The sequence below is a fragment of the Pelodiscus sinensis genome, chromosome 22 (genome assembly GCF_049634645.1).
Source record: "Pelodiscus sinensis isolate JC-2024 chromosome 22, ASM4963464v1, whole genome shotgun sequence".
Lineage (NCBI taxonomy): Eukaryota > Metazoa > Chordata > Testudines > Trionychidae > Pelodiscus > Pelodiscus sinensis.
The window spans coordinates 14,478,918-14,499,904 of NC_134732.1; the positions used below are offsets into that span (position 1 = coordinate 14,478,918).

General features: G+C 45.7%; 2 protein-coding genes across 11 annotated transcripts in view; both read left to right on the top strand.

Moving 5' to 3' along the window:
• Positions 1-14,071, top strand: part of PRRC2B (proline rich coiled-coil 2B) — an 86,999-nt gene extending 72,928 nt beyond the window's left edge. For 4 of the 8 annotated variants that reach the window (XM_006128376.3, XM_006128377.3, XM_006128383.3 and 1 more), the window contains 4 exons: positions 1,007-1,183; positions 1,878-1,969; positions 2,443-2,524; positions 9,491-14,071. In XM_006128376.3, coding sequence (XP_006128438.2) covers positions 1,007-1,183; positions 1,878-1,969; positions 2,443-2,524; positions 9,491-9,631 — 492 coding nt within the window. In that variant the 3' untranslated portion in view covers positions 9,632-14,071. Of the gene's footprint in view, positions 1-499; positions 633-1,006; positions 1,184-1,877; positions 1,970-2,442; positions 2,528-9,490 lie in introns of those variants that run through there. The other 4 variants (XM_025187388.2, XM_006128379.3, XM_075905957.1 and 1 more) reach the window with 4 other exon arrangements.
• A 1,418-nt stretch (positions 14,072-15,489) lies between these two features.
• The window catches only part of POMT1 (protein O-mannosyltransferase 1), a 31,896-nt gene continuing 26,398 nt past the window's right edge, over positions 15,490-20,987 (top strand). Inside the window, exons 1-4 of one of the 3 annotated variants that reach the window (XM_075905958.1) lie at positions 15,490-15,834; positions 16,534-16,680; positions 17,324-17,430; positions 19,681-19,731. In XM_075905958.1, the coding sequence (XP_075762073.1) occupies positions 16,559-16,680; positions 17,324-17,430; positions 19,681-19,731 (280 nt within the window). In that variant the 5' untranslated portion in view covers positions 15,490-15,834; positions 16,534-16,558. Of the gene's footprint in view, positions 15,835-15,957; positions 16,303-16,533; positions 16,681-17,323; positions 17,431-19,680; positions 19,732-20,987 lie in introns of those variants that run through there. The other 2 variants (XM_075905959.1, XM_075905960.1) reach the window with 2 other exon arrangements.

The following is a 20,987-nucleotide window of genomic DNA, read 5'->3' on the forward strand; positions in this document are numbered from 1 at the left end:
GCCAACTGAGTATTTGAAGAAGTGCTTTATTCCTTGTAACCTGGTGTTGCCTTCCTGGATCACATAGTGAAGCCTTAATCCTGTCATTACAATGTGGTGTCATGGGAAGTCGCAGATCCAGCAATTATGCGAACTACCCAGTCGAATAAAAGGGAATGAGAGGCTGCAAGGGAGAGAACTCTTTGAACAATCTCTGATAATTAGCAAAAGTGGCAAGGATCAGAAGGAAAAACCACATGCAAAGTGAATAGGTTTCTTGGACAGCGTGATATGTAGGGGCACCCACTTCATTAAAAAAAAATAGCAAGCCATGCTGCTGAGGATCAAGGCAGTGTGTCTAAACTGAGCCTGAGTTTGTAAACGGTAAGCTCTTCTCGCCTCTTGTCCTCCCTCCAATGTTGTATGTGCCCTTTTGAAAATTTAGTCTTTTTTAATAGCCATTGAGTCCTCAGTTAATTTTTAATCACTTTTAACAACCCCCGTCATCAATTGTTTCAAGAAGGGATTGAAGCCTGTCATGGAACGTAAAGCTGAGGCCAGTCTGAACCTTCCTGATGTTCCAGTCCCTGAAATCACATCAGCAGAGGAGTTTAGCAGATATTTAGATGTGGACATCGAGCTGAAATCAAAAGGTGAGCTGTCTGACGCCATTGTGGCTGCCATCACCACTCAGAGGGCTTGCCATGCTGTGGCCACAAGGAAGACTGAAGAAGAACCAAGGAAGGCTCCAGGCGATCAGGAAAGCCCTGTGTCTGAGCACCGTCTTGCTAGAGCAACACTTTATTAAAAGAACACATGGTGTGGTTACAGAGTCTGGCAACTCTATCTTAAGATGATTTTCAGTATGAAAGTCCCTCTTTAATGTTCACGTCTACATTTGTTGTGTAGCAGTGTGTCAGGTTTGAGATGCTTCTTTCAAACTGTGGTTTAAAGGTGTTAGTAGGGGACATGTTTAGATGGGCCATTGTTATTTCCATTAAGTAATCACATGTAAATTATCATGCAGCTAACAATGCCTATGCCTGGGTCCCAGCTTCCTCTGCCCCGGTATGGTTCTGGCCAGCAGCCACTGATTTTACCACAGTCCATCCAGCTTCCTCAGGGGCAGAATCTGTCTGTAGGAGCTCCCCGCAGAATTCTTCCACCTGGATCTCAGCCTTCTGTCCTCACTACCAGCAGGGAGGTAAGGGCTATGTACTGCATGAACACCTTGACATTCTTTCAGGAGCCTTGCTTTGGGGTTTGGTCCCTCCATAGTTTCCAAAAAAATAAAAGGAAAAGGGAAGCCTCTTGTGGGGATACAGTTAATTGTTAACGGGGAGGAAGTCTTGCTTGCTTACTAGGCCTTATCTTCCAAACAAGTGATCTGAATGGAAGCAAAGGGGTGCCATTCCTCCTGTCTGCAGAGCCCACGCCAGCAGTTTCTCCAGTTCTACAGCGGTTTGTGATTCCACTTCCAGGAATCAGAACCTAACTGGATTAAATTAAATGTAAATGCTCAGTGTTCTAAGAGATCAGTGAAATGGTAAACCGTTGGCACGTGGTGGAACGCTGCTCATAAAGTGTAACACAGTTGTAAAATGCCTCCATCTGAGTAGATATGTCAGGTTCGTGTTTGGTTAGATGTATACTTATAAGGAGTGTTTTTGAATGGAGAGAACATGGGTGGCTAGAACTCAGGCCTATGTGGTCTCTTCCTTTTTGTGCCTCAAATTTAGGCAAGCCATTTTGCTTGAGTGTCTCAATTTCCCCCTCTGTAAAATGGGACTCATACCTGCTTCATGGCGGTGGGGCTAAACATTGATTGAAGTGTTTGTGAAGTGCTTTGAGATCTTTGGATATATAGAAGACACTTTCTTACTCATTTCCCTTCTCAGTCCTCCCAAATGGAAATGAAAGGGTTTCACTTCACAGATGGTAAACAGAACATGTCCTCCGGAGGATCTGTACCATCACCTCATACTTACAGGTAAAGGATCCAGAGATTAGTCCCATAGCTCCTGAATGAGGTCTTGGTTGGAAAGGGTAGACTATCAGCACTTGCAGAGAAATGGTGTTTGTGTCACGCTTCTGCAGGATCCAATAATATTTTCAAATGTAGAATTCTTACTGGTGCTTCTTGCCAAAGTGGAAATGCTGGGAGGTGGAATAAATGTCAGAATTCTAGTTTTGTCTTCACAAGCCCAAGAAGTTAAAGGGCTCATGTCCAGAAACTCTAAAACCTCAGGCTCTAAGTCTCTTAATTAGGTTATCTCCTCCATCTAGTGAATGTGCTTTCACTTGGGTTGGTATTTTTAAGAGCCCAACTGGCCATATAAGGATATCCTAATGCACAACTGGCCCTGCTTCTTGCATTCTCTAAAGGGACCTTTCTTTCACACTGACCATGTTCTTGTTCTATCAGTAATACTCCATGTATACTCTCATCCCTTTGATTTCTAGGCCTAACTCTGCCAGTCCCAGTGGGAAGACGTCTGGACCAGCAGTCAATATGGGTTCCATGCAAGGACACTATGTACAGCAGGTAGAGAATGTTAATACCTTTGTGAGTCTAGTCCTGAGGGTATCTGCTCTTGCATGTTGCCAGATTCATAGCAATCCTACCATTGTTGCTTTCCCTTGCCATTCCTGTGTGTTTGTGTACCTTATCTAGATATCTATGGCTAGACAGTCAGGAAAACTGACTGATTTCTCCTTAATGTGATTCTGTTCAGGGCCAGCGTGATTATTTGTGAGGCGCTGAGTTCGGACTGGCCAGCTGGCTAGCATGGGGTGAGCCTCAGCATGGACACAAGCTCGAGCACTGGCTGATTGAGCTCCGTGCTCACTGGGTGGCATCCTTCACCACCTAGCACCCCAGCAAAGGGGAGCACAGTTCAGTCCAGTCTTGGCCTGAGCTGGCCACCTGCTAGCCCTCCCTGGGGCTGCTCAGGCAGCCCTACTCATTTCCAGCATGTGGCTGCCAGGAATGGCTGGGTGATCCGGGCTTGCCACGGACGGTTACTCCCCCTTGGAAGCCCACTTGGGATGCTGGGCTCTGCATTGGAGGACAGAGAGCCCAGCAGGCTGGGGAGTTCACTGCACCCTGCCCATCCCAATGGCTTAGCTCGGCACTGGCTGTATTCACTGCAGGGAGCTGCGTGGAGCATGGTTTGAGGCTGGGTACAGGTGGGGAAATAGCCCTGTGGGCTTGTTGGCTGGAGGGGGGACCCTGAAGCCAGGCTCCTCAAATCTCAAGCAGGGTCAATAATAAAGCACTGGGCCATATGTGGGGGAACCGACTGCACACACCTCATGCCGGCCCTTATTCTGTAAAAGGGCTTTCCCTGCGTTTATGCTGTTTGGTATTTTTATTTGAATAATCATAGCATCTAGGAGCCTAAGTCATTGGCCAGGACTCTAGTTTGCTAGACATAGTTCTAATAAGTGGGTACTGTTATAGTAATATTGGCTCCTTGATTGTTACCATCCTCCTGACTAAGTTTTATCTGTTATAAATTAATTTTGTTAATTATTGAGCACTCTAGTGGGAGATAAGGGCATATCCGAAATAAAATATATTACCCCATCCATTTTTTGGTCTTTATCTATCCACACACGAGGCCAAATGACTGAAAACTTACAGGGAAAGTGATAGAGAAGCTACCTTGATGGTGTAACCAGGAGTTTTATCTCTAAAAGTGGAGAATGGCACATAACTAGGCTGTGACACCTTGAGAGTCTTTTTGTTTTCCCTGTTTGTAAAAATTGGGGAGGGGAGAAGATGTTGAAGCCAAAATACCTTATGACTAGATTTGTCCTAAGGAGACGAAGGGGTCAGTGTGCAGGTAGCCCCAAGGGAGAAAGGACTGCTGTATCACCAGCGGGCACCGCAAGGGGAGGGGTGCATGTCCCCCGGGTGGGACAGGTCCAAGTTAGTCTGTCCCCTGCACTCTCCAGCTATAGTGAGCAATGCAGCAAACTGTGCACTTTTCCCTTGCTCTCTGATGAAGGAGAACAGCCAGCAGTGTTCCTGTACTGGGGTGGAGGTTCAGGACTGGGACAGTCCGGGGGTTGGGAAGGCTGGCATCCCCAGCCAGCCCTTTATACCCTCCTAGTGATATTCTCTTTTCCGTATGGTTTTACGAAAAGCACTCCCATTTTCCTGGCCCAGCCAAACCCTTACCTCGCCTTAAGTTATGATAAAAGGAAGCTGTATGCCAAATTTGGTGGGCCTAGCTCTTAACATTTAGGAAGAGTTCTTGACGGACAGATGCACAGACAGATAGATCTAGTAGATTGCAAACTATTTTGGGATTTTTACATGTGAAGTCCTTTAGAAGGGCCAAATGCCTCAGCAATAGGGAATAGTAGAATTTTGGAGCAAATATCAGCGACTGTCTAAGAAATCTTGTAGGAGGAGATAACAGCTTCAGTGCACAGCCAACAAAACAGGTTTTAGCTATATTGCTGGGTGTGAGGTACTCAGAGCCTATGGTGACGGGCCACAAAAGTATCTGCGTATATCCAGGAAACAGAGGTGAAAGTGGTATGAGAAGTGGCTGTTGGTGCAGCCCTGTACACAGCTGACGTTAAAGCACTGCAATGACAGCGTTTTAATATCGCTGCCCCTTTTGCACCCTCTCCTCCCCCCTCCCTGGTGTTGGTCCTACCGATAGGGTCCAGCAGCATTTCCACAGTGGCACTTTAATGTCACTGCCCCTCTCTGTCCTGGGATGTCAATGGAGTGCGGGTGCAAAAGGGGCAGCAGTGTTAGCCAGCGGGGGCAGCACTTTGCCTGGGACCCGGCCAGTTTAAAGGGACCAATAGGCTGTGTGCTGTGCAGCACTGATGGGCTGGCTGGGGGAAGCTGGTCCACAGCCTGGCCCCTTCCAGTGACCCAGAGCTGAGGCCCTGTACCAGTAAGATTTTTAAATTACTTTCACCCCTGCCACGAAGGGGTAATCCGAAGCGAGAGGGGGAAAAGTAATTGAGCAATGTCTGGCAGAGAGGTAGCCCAAGTGATAGTATGCAGGTTGCTAGACCCCACTTTAGGGAAGTTGATGTTGCTTTTATTGCTGGGTGGGCGGGGGGGAGGAGAGGGGGAGAGACGAGCAGTGTGTGCCATAGACTAACCAGTAATAAGCTTTTGTATCAGCACTGAGGGCCGGCCTTAAGCCGATTTGGCCAAATCGGGCCCTGCGCCCCTGCACCTGGAAGTTGCTCCCTCGGCTCGGCTCCCCGCCCTGCCCCGCCCTTACCTACGCATGCTGCCGGCTGCTCCTGCTGTGCGTGCAGTTCGCAGGTGGGTGGGGAGACGCCTGGGATTTTAAAACGGAAAAGTGCCATGCAGCCGCCGCTGCTGCGCATGCGGTTCACAGTCCGGCCCGGCAGACGGTAGAAGGTAAGGGAGCGGGAGGGACTTGGACGGGGTGGGAAAGGAAGGGACTTGAATGGAGGGGGGAGGAAGAGGCTTGTGCGGAGGGGGAGGAGGAAGAAGGGGGAAGGTACCAAGAGACAGGGTGGAGGAGAGAGAGACAAATGGTAGGGGGCCAAGTACAGACAATCAGGAACAGGGCAGGAGGGGAGGTATCAGTGGGAGGGGGGACAGGGTGATGCTGGGAGAGGAGAGGGGAAGGGCATTGGAGGCTGGAGGGGAAGGTGCTGAGAGAAGACTTGAAAGGAGGGGTGGGCACGAGAAAGGTGGGGATGGAGCAAGGCGTGTGAGGGCACAGAGGGGCATGAGGTGAATGGGGCAGAGAGTGGTGAGGGGGTGGGCATCAGGGAAAAAAAGGGCAAAGGGGGCAGGGGCAGTGAGAGAACGGGGAGCACCAGGAAGGTGCAGGGCTAAGGGAAGGTGCAGGTGCCAGGGGATTCTGGGTGTGAAGCAGAAGGGGAGACACCTGCAGGGAAGGGACCAGCACCAGAGGGGAAAGGCATGGCAGGTGTGTAGAGGGAGGTGTTAGAAGAGGGGTACTCACATGATCAGAGTGGGTCTACTGGAGGAGTGGGCACGGGGAGGGAGAAGGGCTGGTGGAGGGGGGCAGGTTGCAGGAGGGCTGAGGGCAGTGAGAAGGGCAGGAGTCAGGACAGTAGAGGAGGGCAAGGAGTTGGTGGGCAGCAGGCACCAGGGGAGATGATGGAGCAAGGAGAGGAGACATGGCAGCAGACAGAAAAGGTAAAGGTTTATAAAATGTTTATTAATAATGCGGTATGCTGCCCACGGCCAGTTTGTTTGCGCCCCACGCTGCAGTTTGGGTTTATGTGGGGATCAACACGTGGCCGGCGAGTGGGAGCCAAAACAAAAGTAGTCAGTGTAATGATCTTCTGTTGATATGTGTTTTAGTAGTTAAATTCTTGGACTGTCATTGCTCATGAAAAGTGCTGTCACATGGGTAGAAATCAGGTAAATGTTGCATTTTGTTAATATCAGCAGAACTGACTTAAATGGGGCCTGTGTGTTGTGTAGTCTTGCCTTAATCTTTGTATTCATGCCTGTCAGTGTGAGAGAAGCTATTTGTATATATTTGCTTGCATATGCAACCACACTTAAGTTGAGGCCCTCAGCATGTTCTGTAAGTATCAGTGTAGCCCCTGGGGCTTCCAAAGTTGAGTTGTCCTAGCTCATCCCTGACAGGTGTCTGTCGAACCTGGTCTAAAATATCTGCAATTTAAGCCCATTGCTTCTCATCCTAACATCAGAGGCCAAGCAGAACAATTTTTCTTCCTCCTCCTTATGATACTCTTTTAGATACTTGAGAGCTGCTCTCATGTCCCTTTTCGGTCTTTTCTTTTCCAAGGTAAACAAGGCCAATTTCTTCAGCCTTGACTCATATCTCATGTTCTCTAGACCTTTCATCATTTGTGTTGATCTTCTCTGGACTTTCTCCAGTTTCTCCACATTTCCTGAAATGTGGCGCCTAGAACTGGACATGATACTCCAGCTGGGGCTAATGTAGATGGCTCATTCCCTGCCTAGGGGACGTGAGACTGGGTGGGTTAATTTCCAATCCTCCTGTTTATTCTTTTCCTAAGGAGGGCACAGTAGTTCTGATGGGGCTTGGAGAAGGGATGGAAGCCAGATCCAAGATCAATGAGCCCTGGGAAGTGGGCCCATTGAAAGGAGACTGGACCTGTGGGTGCCTTGGGGGTCAGCAGCAAGGGCCTGCTTTGGGAAGCCCCCTCTTTGGAGGTGAATGTGGCAGCATTGAGACATCACGCAGAAGCAGGCACCACAGACACTAATGCAGATTCATGGGATGGCTCTCACAGATCTTGCACATGCATAAGATGATAGATCTGCAGGAGGGGGAGCAGTGGCGTGAGGGGGGCGAAAGGGTCAGTTGCCTCTGGGAGAAAAAATAATATAAAATTTAGCTAAAAATAGATGTCACACGTTTTTAAAAGGAATACCGTATCTCCTGCCTGTTGTCTTATTTTTGTCTCTTTAGGCCCCCAGTTAAAATTTTCAAAGGCACTTGAGTGACTAGAGTTATTTTTGAAAATTGGACTTGGAAATCTAAGCTCAGATTTTCAAAGGTAATTAAGCTCCTAAAAAGACAGTTGCCAACTCAGATCTTCAAAGATATCTATCTGATCTTTACACATCTTTGAAAATCTGGTCATAAGTGTCCTAGTCAGTTCTGAATGTGAAATGTAGGAGCCCAGTCCTAATTCCTTCAGCCATTTTTTTTTAATTTAAACATTTACCTACACTAATTCCTCTCCTCTTTCACTATCCAATAAATGCATGGATCAAAATTATAGATGCTTTTTGAATATGCTGACTTGAGAGTGGAAAGATTTCATATTGTCATGTATGATTCCTGGTAACCCATCTCAAATATGAAAAACTAGGTTGATACCTGTTCATATCAGGAGCTGTTGAATTCAGTTCACCATTTGCAGTATCTCATTAGGATGTTTAGTGGAGAATGTTTTTTTATTTATACTGTGGGCAAAGCATGGGCTCACAAGAATTCCTCCATTGTTTTACCATGAGTCTCAACACATTTGGTGTTTTTCTGAAGGCCAGGAGTCGGTTGATTATGTAGGAATCTCAGCTTTCATTTTAAAAAAGTTCTCTATACTTCTGGGCCTTACAGCTAAGGAGGAAAGCTTTAAAACATGAACCTTAAATACTCAAGAAACAAAAGGCCAATAAAAATCCAACATGTTTTATTTTTAAAATATCTTATGATTTGTAGACCATTCTCATAACTGTGTATAGGCGTTCCTTGTGATTTTTTTGGGTTGGCAATACTGCTCTTTGGTGAATTTAGAGAGGTCTCTCCCTTCAGTTTCCCTTTCCACCCTCCTTTTTTGTCACAGGTCATCAGAGAATCATAGAGACAATGGAGAGTAGGGTGAGTTCATGACTATGGTTAATGACTGGTCAGGGTGACTATTATCAGCCAGTGGTCTGAATGAGCTATCTACTGCCATCTGTTAATCAACTGTAGGAAAAGGCTTCAGGAGCAGACCTTATTTATATAGACAACTTACTTTGCCACAGAGATCAGTAGACACACTTGCTGTGTCAAGTTGATCAATTTTGGCTCTTTTGGGTTGAAATTCACTTAAGACTTGGAGCTGGGAGAATGAAATGTTGTTATCCATATTGTATGATTAAAAGGTTAAAGACCTGAACTTAATATGACCTGACTTAGGGTCTACCATAACTTGAACACTAAGCAGAGGATAGTGAGTCACATCTAACTGAAAGTCACAAAAGATGGAAACAGGTTTTATTTCTGGTGATGTAGAGTCTATTTGGGAGTCCTCAATTATATCTGACACTTTACATCCAGTGTTTAAAGGCAGAGCTAACTAGAATCAATTGAGTCCTTGTCTTGTCTCAGTGATCGCTTGAGCAAAAATCATTGATGAAATCTTGTGTAGACTGACCTTGGACTCAACATGCAGGCAATGTATTGAAGGGCAGTGCAAGGAGGCCAAGGAGGCAAGGGCAGCGGAAGGAGGCCATATTACCTAGTGAAATCACTGGTGCTGAAATCACTAAGGACTGGAATTTGACCACAGAACTGACACTTTCTTAACAAAGGCTCCGTTTTTGCTATTTAAAAAGTAAATCAATGTAACAGAAAACTGCAACGCTCTCTGGTAACTTTTTAAAAATCAAATTTTAAACTTTATTGAAAAAATTGGATCTTTTGCAATTGAAAATATTTGACCTACACTTAAGGCAATTGATTTAATTTTGTGTAAAATTTTGCATAATAAAGGATGGCATTTTTTTGAAAATGTTCAATTATATAGATATGATTTTGATCAGATCTACTTGATGTGATATTTGTGTGTGGTTGTGGTTTGGGTTGCTTTTTTTTTCTCTCAACAAAAAATCCGGGGGGGCGCCAAAACGGTTCGAACTGGGCCCCGCACTTCCCAAAGCCGGCCCTGTCAGCACTGCACAGGCAGCTATGCTATACACCTTGTCTGCTTGTTCCTAGGTCCCTTGCTTAGCTAACTCTTTGTTTCCCTATATCAAAAGGCAAAACAGCGAGTGGATGAAAATAAAACCAACCTGGGAGCTATAAAATTGCAAGAACCATCCTCCACAAACCAGATGAAGCCAGTGCGCACAGGAGCGATCAAGCCTCAAGCAGTAAAAGTGGAGGAAAGCAAGGCCTAGCACAGCCTATGATCACCAGCTACCAAGAGAGGCATTGCAGCACAGCCTGTACCCCACTGGAAGTTATGAAAATCTGGCCAGATCCACCATCAACCCAAAACTGACTGACTGACACAACGTAATCCAGGCCTCCTCTCAACAAAGCAGTTTGAAACAGCGGATATGACATTTACCTGCTTGTTCAAAAACCAAACCAACCACTTGCTCCCACGTGACTATTGAGTGGCTCAAGCCATTTTTTTTTTCATATCCCGCCCACAGGTAGCCAGGATAGTTAATTTGGCAAACTCATCCTTCTCCTTCCCTACATCTGTCTCAGCAGAATGGCAACAGGAGGAGGGGGTTAGTTGGAGGTTTTTCATTTTAAAGGCAGCTGAGGTTTTTACAAAAGAAAAAAGCTATATCTTTGTTTATTGCAAAACTTTTATATGTTCTCTCATTTTCCCCTGCTCTCTGCCCCCTCATTCCTCCTAGAAAATAGCTCCGCAGCCAATATCGTATTCTGAGACAGAATCTGCTTAATTTTATATACAGTTCTGTGCTACCTTGACAGTTGTGACTCTTTTAAATTGAGATTTTTGAGTGTTCCCCTCTCTCCTCCTCCAGGAAGTTTAGCCTTCCAGCTTATTTGATTAAGAGAAATACAGGACAGTTAAGGCATTCAGTACTTATTCAGTATTTTTGTTTAAAGCTAGAAGCAGTGCTTGCTTTAGAAGTAAACGTGTAACAAAGGTATACAGTAGACCAATGCATTAATCTTGAAACTTGCACCACTTAATTGTAGCTTTGGGGTGCCCTGTGCACAACAAAATGTGGCGTTTTTGTTTTAAAGGAAAGACACTGAATTTCTGTTGCAAGCTCACCTGGATCTAGTTGTTTTTGTGGATTGGGATTTGTTTTGGAGACCGCAAAATGCGAAATCATGGATTTACAAAATGTAAAATCTGATAACAAATCTCCATACCTTGCATGGGTCAGAAGAGTTGGCTAGAACCAACGGGTCTATTTGGACTACTTTTTGTAGTTGTGATGCTCTCTCTCAGCTTCACCCTTGGCCGCTCTAATTCTTTATGCCTCCTTGCCTTGTGGGACTTCTCTGTTTTCCCATGGGCTGCTCTTTGAGCTGCACTTTCCCTTCTTCTCCAGGTCTTGCTCTCTGCTTCTTTCTCATCTTCACAGCTTTTTGCACAACTCCCATGGACGCAAACCAATGGGAACCCCCCTCTGCATACAAGACATAGTACATAAATTCAATGTTTTTTGCATCAGAAACTTATGGTTACATAGACATAGTTTGGATTTATGTGTTCTCTCTTTCCCCAGACTAATAACAAGTGCTTCTCTCCTTTTGGTGCAGTTGCATACAGTGAGTATGCACTTCCTCAAAAGAATTTGGTGGTATATTAAAAAGGTCCCAATGGGAAGGGTTTTGAGGTGAGCTTTTGTGTGTGTGTGTGTGCGTGTGTGCGTGCGCGCGTGTGTCTTACAGGACTGACTTGACAGTTCCTGAAGGTGCTTGGGTCCTAATGCTGATAATGGTCTTAAGTTAGCTGGAGGTGGTTCAGTTTACTTGTTTGTACTGTTTAGCTCTTAGAAAACAAAGAATGGACTGTTATTCCAAAATTAGGGAAGGAGAATGTCACTTCTCTCTTAGATGATAGCTTACTGACTGTACCATCTGCCCATGTTAGATGGCAGCAGGTAAATTGCCGGTGGTTCCAAAGAAGACATTTTGAACAAAGAATGTATTTGGGAAGTGGTCTCAAAGTGTTGTTTTTTTTTTCAGAAGAGAAGGTTCTCCAGGAATTTCTAGAGATGCATTTGAAGTTTTAAGCTAGGTAGAAATCAGGATGTTTATACAATAACATTAGAAAGAGCTTAGAAGGCTGAACTAACTTAGACATAGTAATGTCCCCTCAGAGCATGTTAAAGAACCCTGAAGGGATTGGGATAGGTTGGTACTTTAAAATAAAAACAAAAACAGAACTTTTTTTTTATTTTGTGGATTTTTAACTTTGCAGCAGTGTGTCAGCATATCTCTTGCATTCAGATCTTGAGAATTAATGACACAAAAAGCATTCAGAAATCTCCCAAACTTGTATCCTCATCTGCTAAATCTTCATTTCTGCTCCCAACATTTTCCAAAGACTCCTCCTCCAGTGAGTCATGTATCTCCCTTCTATCCCCATCTCCCTCCCCATCTTCACCTTGGAATATTGTGAGCAATTGAATTGGCTTGAATTTCGTTATTACATTGTGCCCTTACCTTTCACTCCTTTCTTTGCCCAGCTGGCCCAAGATATCAAACCGGAGTCTAATGGCTAAAGACTTATCCAAGCCCCTCTTCCCTTTCCTTCCATCTCTAGTCTTTTCAGAGACTCAGACCTTTTTCCTTCATCATATATGACTCTTGAATGGCTCTATGTGTTGGAGAAATTAGGTTATTGCTAGATTTGTTTCAATCCTTCTGTTGTAAATGCCATCAGAATTATAGTACTTCCTGTTGAAAAAGGCCATCCCTCTTTTTCCTTTATCCCCCTTCATCCTCAAACAGAATAAAACACTAAAATTTATTTATATGTATTTGATGTTGTAGGTCTAGGTGAAAAAATAAATGTTTCACTGCTCTATTTATATATTATGTCTGAATTATTCTGTGCAGGAAAGGCCAAGAAATGCATGAGAGCTTCATTCCATTCATCACCTTTGTGTGACTGTCAGCTGCAGTTGACAAGGCTTTCACTTAATAGACTTTTGTCTGTTGGAAAGCAGTTTTAGAGCCCAAAATTTTAACTGAATCTTCCATGTTATTTGTTATAGCTAGTACAAAGTTAGTGCAGTCTGTGATGCTCTTGAGAGTCAAATAAATGGAACTGTCTCTAGTCTTCAGTGTGCAGAAATGTAAAGGTTTTGGGCCCCATCTCCATTGCTGAAAAGTGGGCCCCCATAATGACGACGTTGATGCTGAAATTTGCCTTATCTGCAAACTGACTGCCAAATGTAAGCGGCCCCTGCTACTAGGACTGACACAGTTTGCAGTGGCAGGGAGAGGTGGAATCCAAACTCTCACAACAGTTGGTTAAGCAGAAGTATTCAGACACTGACTTTTTGTTCTGTATTTTAACCAGACTGTTTAGCAGAAGACCTGAAACATGTATGTGTGTAAATACTATTCCATTATGCGCAGCAACTGCTGGCCTGTCAGCATCATTCAGTGCTGCCTGCTTTCCTGTGTTTGGTTTGCTTTTAGCTCTTTTAAAACAAAAAATCAACCTGAGTTTTGAAAAAGATTCCCTGTATATTTTAAATAAAAAGTTAATTCGGCACAGTCACCAGTGAAGCAGGTATTGTTGTTGATCTTTCACTTTTGGCTCTCCCATTTGACAGCTGAACTGTAGTTAGTTACTCTTAATGTGTTCTCACCCCATTGATTCTCATATGTGTTTGTGTACATGCAGAGAGGTGCGCCATTTAACAGATTTCCTTGCAAGAATGCTGCAGAGCTACAAGCTGCCCTGTGGTTCATGTATATTTATATAGATATATAAAAACAGAGCTTAGCATTTCTGCTGTGTCTCACCTTTTGGCAAGCTACTATATTCACTTTTAAACAAGTACCACTCCATGCTAAGATCTGTTCTGCAGCATTATGTTATCCTTCTGTTTTGCTCCTGACTGATTAAGCACAGATTAATTCCTTGGAGGGTCAACTATTTTTGGCAGACAGCCCCCACTTTCCTTGTATGAAAGATTTATCTTATAAGAATTACATTACAAAAGAAGCAAAATCTTCTTAATATAGTTGCAGCCTATTGATGAGAGATGAACAAATTAGTAAACAATGGAACTACTGGCTGTGAAGAGGCAGAACCAGTCCAACTATGTATTTTTGTTTTGTTTTTTTAAAATCTTAATGCCACCAAGACATCCCAGGTGTCGTAGACAACTTTCTTGGATATAATTTGTCTACACCTAGCCAGTAGCCTTGGGAATCACAGCAGCAGCAATGAGGCACTCACTTTTTAGCATGTCAAGGCATTGTTCTTAGTTGGAATCCTTTCTCCTGGTTCCATATACATTGCATTCATTGTTTCTCAAGGGATATTGTACTCCTTAAAGCTTATAACCTCATGACCTGTATAGTAAAGTTTTTTTGGCCTTTCCTCTTTGTCTTTTCATGTAGACCAGATATTTGAAAGGGCAGACGATGGATAAATGTGTAATGTGCAACCTGTTTATTTTTTGGAAACTTGAACTTGGACCAGAACTCAAATCACAAAATCACCAGGCCAGTGGTGGCACACTCTTTTCCCTTTTCTGTACCTATTGTTTCTCCTTTCAAATATGTGATTGTATTAGCTCTTTCCATATGAAAGAATTCTCCTTATTTAAATAAAAAATGTTAAAAAATAAATAAAGCAGATTATGCTTTTCTCAAATCCCCCGTGTGATTTTGTTTGGTTTATATATGTAGGAAGAGAAATGTATGTAGCTAGGATTTGCTCCTGTGGCTGTTAACATGCTCTCTCAACACTTAATGCTACGGGTAACATTCTCTACCATAACTGCACACATGGTTTTGTCTTTCCTACCAGACACAAAAATAGGGGCTACGTCTAGACTGGCATGAGTTTCCAGAAATGCTTTTAACGGAAAAGTTTTCCGTTAAAAGCGTTTTCGGAAAAGCGCGTCTAGATTGGCAGGACACTTTTCCGCAAAAGCACTTTTCGTGGAAAAGCGTCCGTGGCCAATCTAGATGCGCTTTTCTGCAAAAAAGCCCCGATCGCCATTTTCGCGATCGGGGCTTTTTTGCGGAAAATAAATTTCTGCTGTCTACACTGGCCCTTTTGCGCAAAAGTTTTTCGGAAAAAGACTTTTGCCCGAACGGGAGCAGCATAGTATTTCCGCAAAAGCAGTGACAATCTTACATGAGATCGTCAGTGCTTTTGTGGAAATTGAAGCAGCCACTGTAGACAGCTGGCAAGTTTTTCCGGAAAAGCAGGTGCTTTTCCGGAAAACCTGGCCAGTCTAGACACAGCCAGGGTAGTTTCTAGTAGTGCCCTCTGCAGCTCACTGTAAAACCTAGGGCCACGACTGTGGGCTAGTGCCAAGGAACGGTCCACAGGGCTGTGAATCGGTAACCAGTTACCTAGTAAGCATCACTCTTAAGAGGCTGGGTGGAAGGCCTGTTCCGGTCCCGAGGCTTGATGAGCCTGCGCTGGATCCCGCTTGATGAGTCGAGAAATGCATCCCTGCTGTCAACTTAGCGTTTACAGACCACCCAGAAGAGGGGGAGCCCCGCTGCAGAGCTACCTCGGGCTGCAGGGGCTAAGACAAGTGCAGCTCTGCCTAGGGCGGCCCCACCCATTGATGTGAGCCCCGCGGGGGGGGGGGTGCATAGAGTGGCCCCACCCATCGATGTGAGCCCCGCGGGGGGGCGGGGCATAGGGCTGCCCCACCCATCGATGTGAGCCCCGCGGGGGGGGCGGGGCATAGGGCGGCCCCACCCATTGATGTGAGCCCCATGGGGGGGGGGGGGCAGGGCCTGCAGCCTGTAGAGCCGCCCCCGGAGGGGACAGGCGCATCCGACGTCCCGCCGTTCACTAGCCCGGTGGCTGCGGCTAGTCGCGTCGCCTTCGTGCCTCAGTTTCCCCCTTGTGCTCCGGGAGCCCTTTCCCCGCAGCGCGTTTGCGGCTGCCGTCCCCGCGCCGACTCCCACCCAAGGAGCGGCGGAGGGGGGGGGGGGTAGAGGAGAGGGCAACGAGTTGTTGCTATGGCAACAGGGCCATTCCGCAGTGCGTCTGACGTTACGTCCGGTGTCACGCAGCGGCTGGCGGACGGCCCGCTCCGGCCCCGCCCCTCGGCCTGGAATCTCCCCGCCCCCTCCTGGGGCCGGGAGCGTGATTGATCCGCGGCCTGGGTGCCGTTCGCACTTGGGCTGGGGGAGGGGCGCGGTGCGCGAGCCGGTCCCGAGCGGGGGGAGTCTCCTCAGGCGCGGGAACGCCCCCGAAGGCGCGTCTGAAAGGCAGCGCTCGGGCACGGACTCCCGGTGGGAGACTCCCGGGGCCTGGCTGCCAGGCGTTTGCTCGGGCCTCGCCTCACCGAGGCCTGGGCGCGCTGCCTGTGGCGCCAGGGCTCGTCCCAGAGCCCAGGTTGTTGCCCCAGACCTGAAGGGAAGCGCCCGGCTCTCTCAATGCACCGAGGTGAGAACCCCCCTTTCCTCGGGCCCTGTCGCCATTTCCCGGCGCTCCAGCGCTGTTGCCTCTTTCCACGAGTGTTTTGCACAAGCACTAGGCTTTTCCCGCTCTTCCCCGGCGATAAAGTCCCTTCATCCGGGCGCGCTTCGCTCTTAACAAGGGCACCCGAGGCGGGCGCGGTGTGTCTGTGGCACACGCATACGCGCTCGTTTTCTCTCTGCCCGCTCACCCTGAGGGCACCGAGTCTGGCTGACATTTCAGCAGCCGTCAAGATTTTGGATGGGAAATGTAATCTTGCAATCACTCCGATGACGTAGGAAACAGGATTGTCTCCTGAAGTCTCTGCTTGAGCTGCACTGTGTTGGCTCTGCTGGGGTCATGAGTTTAAAAACTGGGAAAACATTAAACGAGCGATGGCAGCAGGGATGGACTGTACGTGTGGAAGCAGACAGAGACCGTATCTGCCATTTTTAGGTAGAAGCGTATTAGAGTAGAGCAACGTTTTTGGATTATTGTACAGGTTAACATACAGAAAATATTTCCCTGGCAGAAAAAGAGAGTACTGGAAATGCTGTTTTCCTATCTGATACTGCTAGTATCAGAAAGCAGCATATGTATTCTTTCTGCCAGTGGCCTTTTGATAAGTGACTTGTTGATAATCTGAATGGTAACTGTAGCTGTTTTCTTTTCCCGCTTTGCTTTCAGAGACTTGAACATACCATTCTGCAGGATGTTGGGATTCCTGAAGCAGCCAGTTGTGGTCACTGCAGAAATCAATCTGAATCTGGTGGCCCTGACTGTGATAGGATTAGTAAGCCGGATGTGGGCACTCTCCTACCCAACGGCTGTGGTGTAAGCACAGTGCTTCACTTGCTGCTTAAAATATGTGGGATAGTTTGCAAGTGAGAATATAACAGTGATGAAAAGTGCTGGATTGGCAGCTCAGAATACTTATGGATAGTATGGTTTCAGCACATGTAATGGCAATGCAAGCATCCTCACCAGCATGCCTTAACTGTGACCTAGAGCGGTGTTTCTCTACCTTTTTTTTTTTTAAACAAAGTACTCCTTTTAAAAAAATAAATAAATTAGAAGTATCCCCAGTACCTACAGTTTTCAGACACACACTTTTTTTCCTACCATTGCACCACATTTGTTTAAACAACTTAATCATAGCCAGGCGGGCGATTAAATGTTTGGGTGTAAAAAGTACAAAAATAATAAAGTGCTGTAAAATTTAAAACTAAAATTCAGTTTTCCTCCAAATTATGTTGATCTACCCCCCAGACTTCTCTCGAGTACCGCTAGGAGTACTCATACCACTGGTTGAGAAACACTGACCTAGTGGACTGAAAGCTAAATCTCTATGCTCCATTCAATCCCTCTGCTGATTCCCAAAGGAGGAGTCAGTTAATGTCTCCATTACTAAGATATCAATGTATTGTGAGATGTTTCTAGTTAGATTTGACACGTTTCTTTCTCTGTGGTGTTTCAGTTTTGATGAAGTTTATTATGGCCAGTTTGTGTCTCTGTACATGAAGCGGATCTTTTTTGTGGATGATAGTGGCCCGCCATTTGGCCACATGCTGCTAGCTTTTGGAGGTAGGGCACTCCACTGAACTTTAATTTAGGAAACATGTATTGCCTTTGCTTTGGGAAAATAGGAACAGGATGCACATATGTTTTCAGTTCTCAGATTCTGTTAGTGTGGAGAAGGCAGAATTTCTAATACAGAGCCCTTCTGATTTCACTTGCTTTGGAACGGGGCTTGGCAAGATGTGGCCAGGGGCTGGATCCAGCTTGCCTAACACTTTGATCCGGCCTGCGGATTGCATCTGGCTGCTTTCAATTTATATCCTGCCTGTGCCACCAAATTTCAAGGCAGGGACTATGGCAGCAGGATCCTGTTTAAATGGCTCCAGACTCCCAGTTGCCACACTATCCCAGCAGGGGCCAGAGCTGCAAGCCTTTTAAATAGCCACAGCAACTCTGGGTGGCTGCCAGGCAGCATGGTAGTGGCCCAGAGCTATGAGGCTTTAAATAGCAGCAATTTAAAGGGCTCAAGGCTCAGAGTAATTTAAAAGGCTTCAGGTCACAGTAGTCGCAGCAACCACAGATGGCTGCCAGCTAACATGGTAGCAGCGGGGCTTAGAGCCATGAGCCCTTTGCTGTGTTTTAATTCAAAGACTCTGGCCCCAGACGGCTCTGGGGGAAGGCTAGTCCTCAGGCCCTGCCCCTTCCAGTTAGTGGAGCTGGCCCATCACCATGTACCAAAATTCATTAAGTGGCCTCCCTGCAAAAATTATTGCCCACTCCTGCTTTAGAATGACTATATGGACATTGAACTAGTGGCTTGGAGTGCGGGAGGAGGGAAAGTGGTGTAACTCTATATGTGCACCATTCACCATGATCCCTATCCATTTCCTTAGTATGATGGAGGTGTCCCCAACAATTCCATCTTGCTCTGAGATAAACAGGCAGACTGAATCATACTGTACAATAGGGATGATAGACAGCGATTAATTGAATCATGTAACTGCACAAAATATTATCAGTTGCATGATTATTCTATAGTTCCCGGGGGAGTTGGGCCCAGCAGCCAGTGCACTCCCAGCCCTACTCCCAGGGAACCCCTGACACCATGTGCTGCTGCTTCTGTATTAGAGGCAGCAGTGTGGGGTGGCAGCAGGCTCTGTCCGGGGGATAGGGAGATACAGATGGCTCTCTGTGTGCTGTGGGGAAGTGCTCCCTGTAGGTTTTGCCCCCCACTGTTCCCATTGGCTGCAGTTTGGCCAATGGAAGCAACAGGGGGTGGTGCCTGCAGAGAGAGCTTACCCACAGCACACAGAGCAACTTCTTTCCTCCCTGCCAGGCAGAGCCCGCAGGCCAGATCTGGCCCTGGCTTACCTTAATCAGGCCCGTGAGGTTCACCCCTCCTGCCTGCAGCAGGGAGCACAGCACCCTCCATGAGGCTAGAGCACCAGTGCTGGCTTGCACCCCTGCAGTCTGAGGGGAAAGTGGAGCCAAGCTCTGAGTCTCATAGGCTGGATCAAGGCAAGCTGTGGGCCATAAGTTCACAACCCCAGGGTTAAAGTAGTGTTTCTCAATCTTTTTTTTATAAAGTACCCCCTTTTAAAAATATATATATATATATATATAAGTACCCCCAGTACCTACAGTTTTCAGACACATAATTTTTTTTTCTACCATTGCAACACATTTGATTAAACAACTTTATCGTAGCCGGGTGGGTGATGAAATTTTTGGGTGTAAAAAGTACAAAAATAATAAAGTGCTGTAACACTTTAAACAAAAATTCAGTTTTCTCCAAATTTGAGTTGTTGATGTACCCCCCCCAGACTTCTCTTGAGTACCCCTAAGGGTACTCGTACCACTGGTTGAGAAACACTGGGTTAGATCATTGGGAATAGTAGGCAACTAGAGAAGATTCATGCCCCAAAAGTGTGAAGTCAAGACAAAGGAAAGTGATGGTATAAATTGTGGGGGATTTAGCAATTAGCTAAGCAGTTGTCCCTTTCCTGTCTGTGGGGTTTATTATCACCTTGTCTCTTGGAATTGAAAATAAACCCATTCCTCATCTAAGATTGCTTTTTCATGTAACAGTCCACTGCTGTAGGGGAAGGTGTATGTTTGAGATAGATGGTCCACAAGGGTCTCTCTTTACAAAGTGGTTTGAATATAAAAATGCTAAAGATACACTTGTGGGAGAGCAGTAGAAACCTAACTCTGATTTCCCTCCAAAGAGATTTGTTTTTTAATTAACCTTCAGAATTTTATCTCCGTTTCCATGTGCCACTCAATCCAGCCACATCAATTGCTATTCTTTTCCAGGTTACTTAGGAGGATTTGATGGGAACTTCTTGTGGAACAGGATTGGGGCTGGTAAGTGCTGATTTTAACACTTTCCTCCAATAAAACTAGGGATGTTAAATATCGGTTAATTGAATAGTTAAGTAACTTCATGGATTCTAATGGTTAGTTGACTATTGTATAGTTCCCTGGGGGCAGGGCTGTTGCCTCTGAAAAAGAGGCAGCAGTGCAGGGTAGTGGCAGCCCGTGGGTGGGGTGGGGGGGTAATGAGCTCCCAGAACTGGTGCAGGCCAGAACTGAGCCGAGCTGCCTACCTGCCTGGCTCCTAATATACTTAAAATGCAGAGCAGCAGTGGGAGTAGGTCCTGGACCTGGCGTGAGCCAGGACTGAGTTGGGCTGCTGGCAGGCATGCTAAAAAATTTAATGGCAAGAGAGAGGGGAGGGAAATGTGTATAGTCTAGACCAGTGTTTTTTAACCTTTATAAAAACAAGTACCCCTCTTTTTTTAAAAAAAAAAAGTACCCCCAGTACCTACAGTTTTCAGACACACACACCTTTTTTCTACCACTGCAACACGTTTAAAAAACGTAATCATAGCCTGGCGGGCAATGAAATTTTTGGGTGTAAAAAGTACAAACATAATAAAGCGCTGTAAAACTTAAAACAAAAATTCAGTTTTCTCCAAATTTCAGTTGTGTTGATGTACCACCCAGACTTCTCTCGAGTACCCCTAAGGGTACTCATAACACTGGTTGAGAAACACTGATCTAGAACTGATCTAGCTTTGGCTTATCGGTTAATCAAATAATCGACTACAGTATTACATCCCTAAACAGAACAAAGCTGCATTTCAGAGCTGATGGGTTTTAGTCACTAATAGAAGATTTTTGTTGTTCACTTGATCTCTTCAAAAGAGGTGTTAATTCTGTATAACTGCAGTGGATGTTTCAGTAGATGTTAAAAATCCCATAGCATGGAAGAGAATAGAGTATAATTATAGAAGGCAGGCTCATCCTGAGGACAGGTGAATGGGGATGGGAATCAAGACATCTCCCAGCTCTGACTGACTTGCTGTGACACCTTGTGCTAATCCCATTTGCCTGATATTTTTCAAAGTGCTGCATATCCACAGCTCCCAGTGATTTAATTTTGAGTTGTGGTTACTCAGCTTTTCTGAACTTTATTCATCTTTAAAAAGGGGAACAATGATATTTGCCCATCCTGTGAAGGCCTTTGAAGTCTACAGATGAAACACTATAAATGTGAAGGATTTTTATTACTAGCCTACATTACTTCAGACAGGTTTTGTGAGTAAAAGAAATTGCAG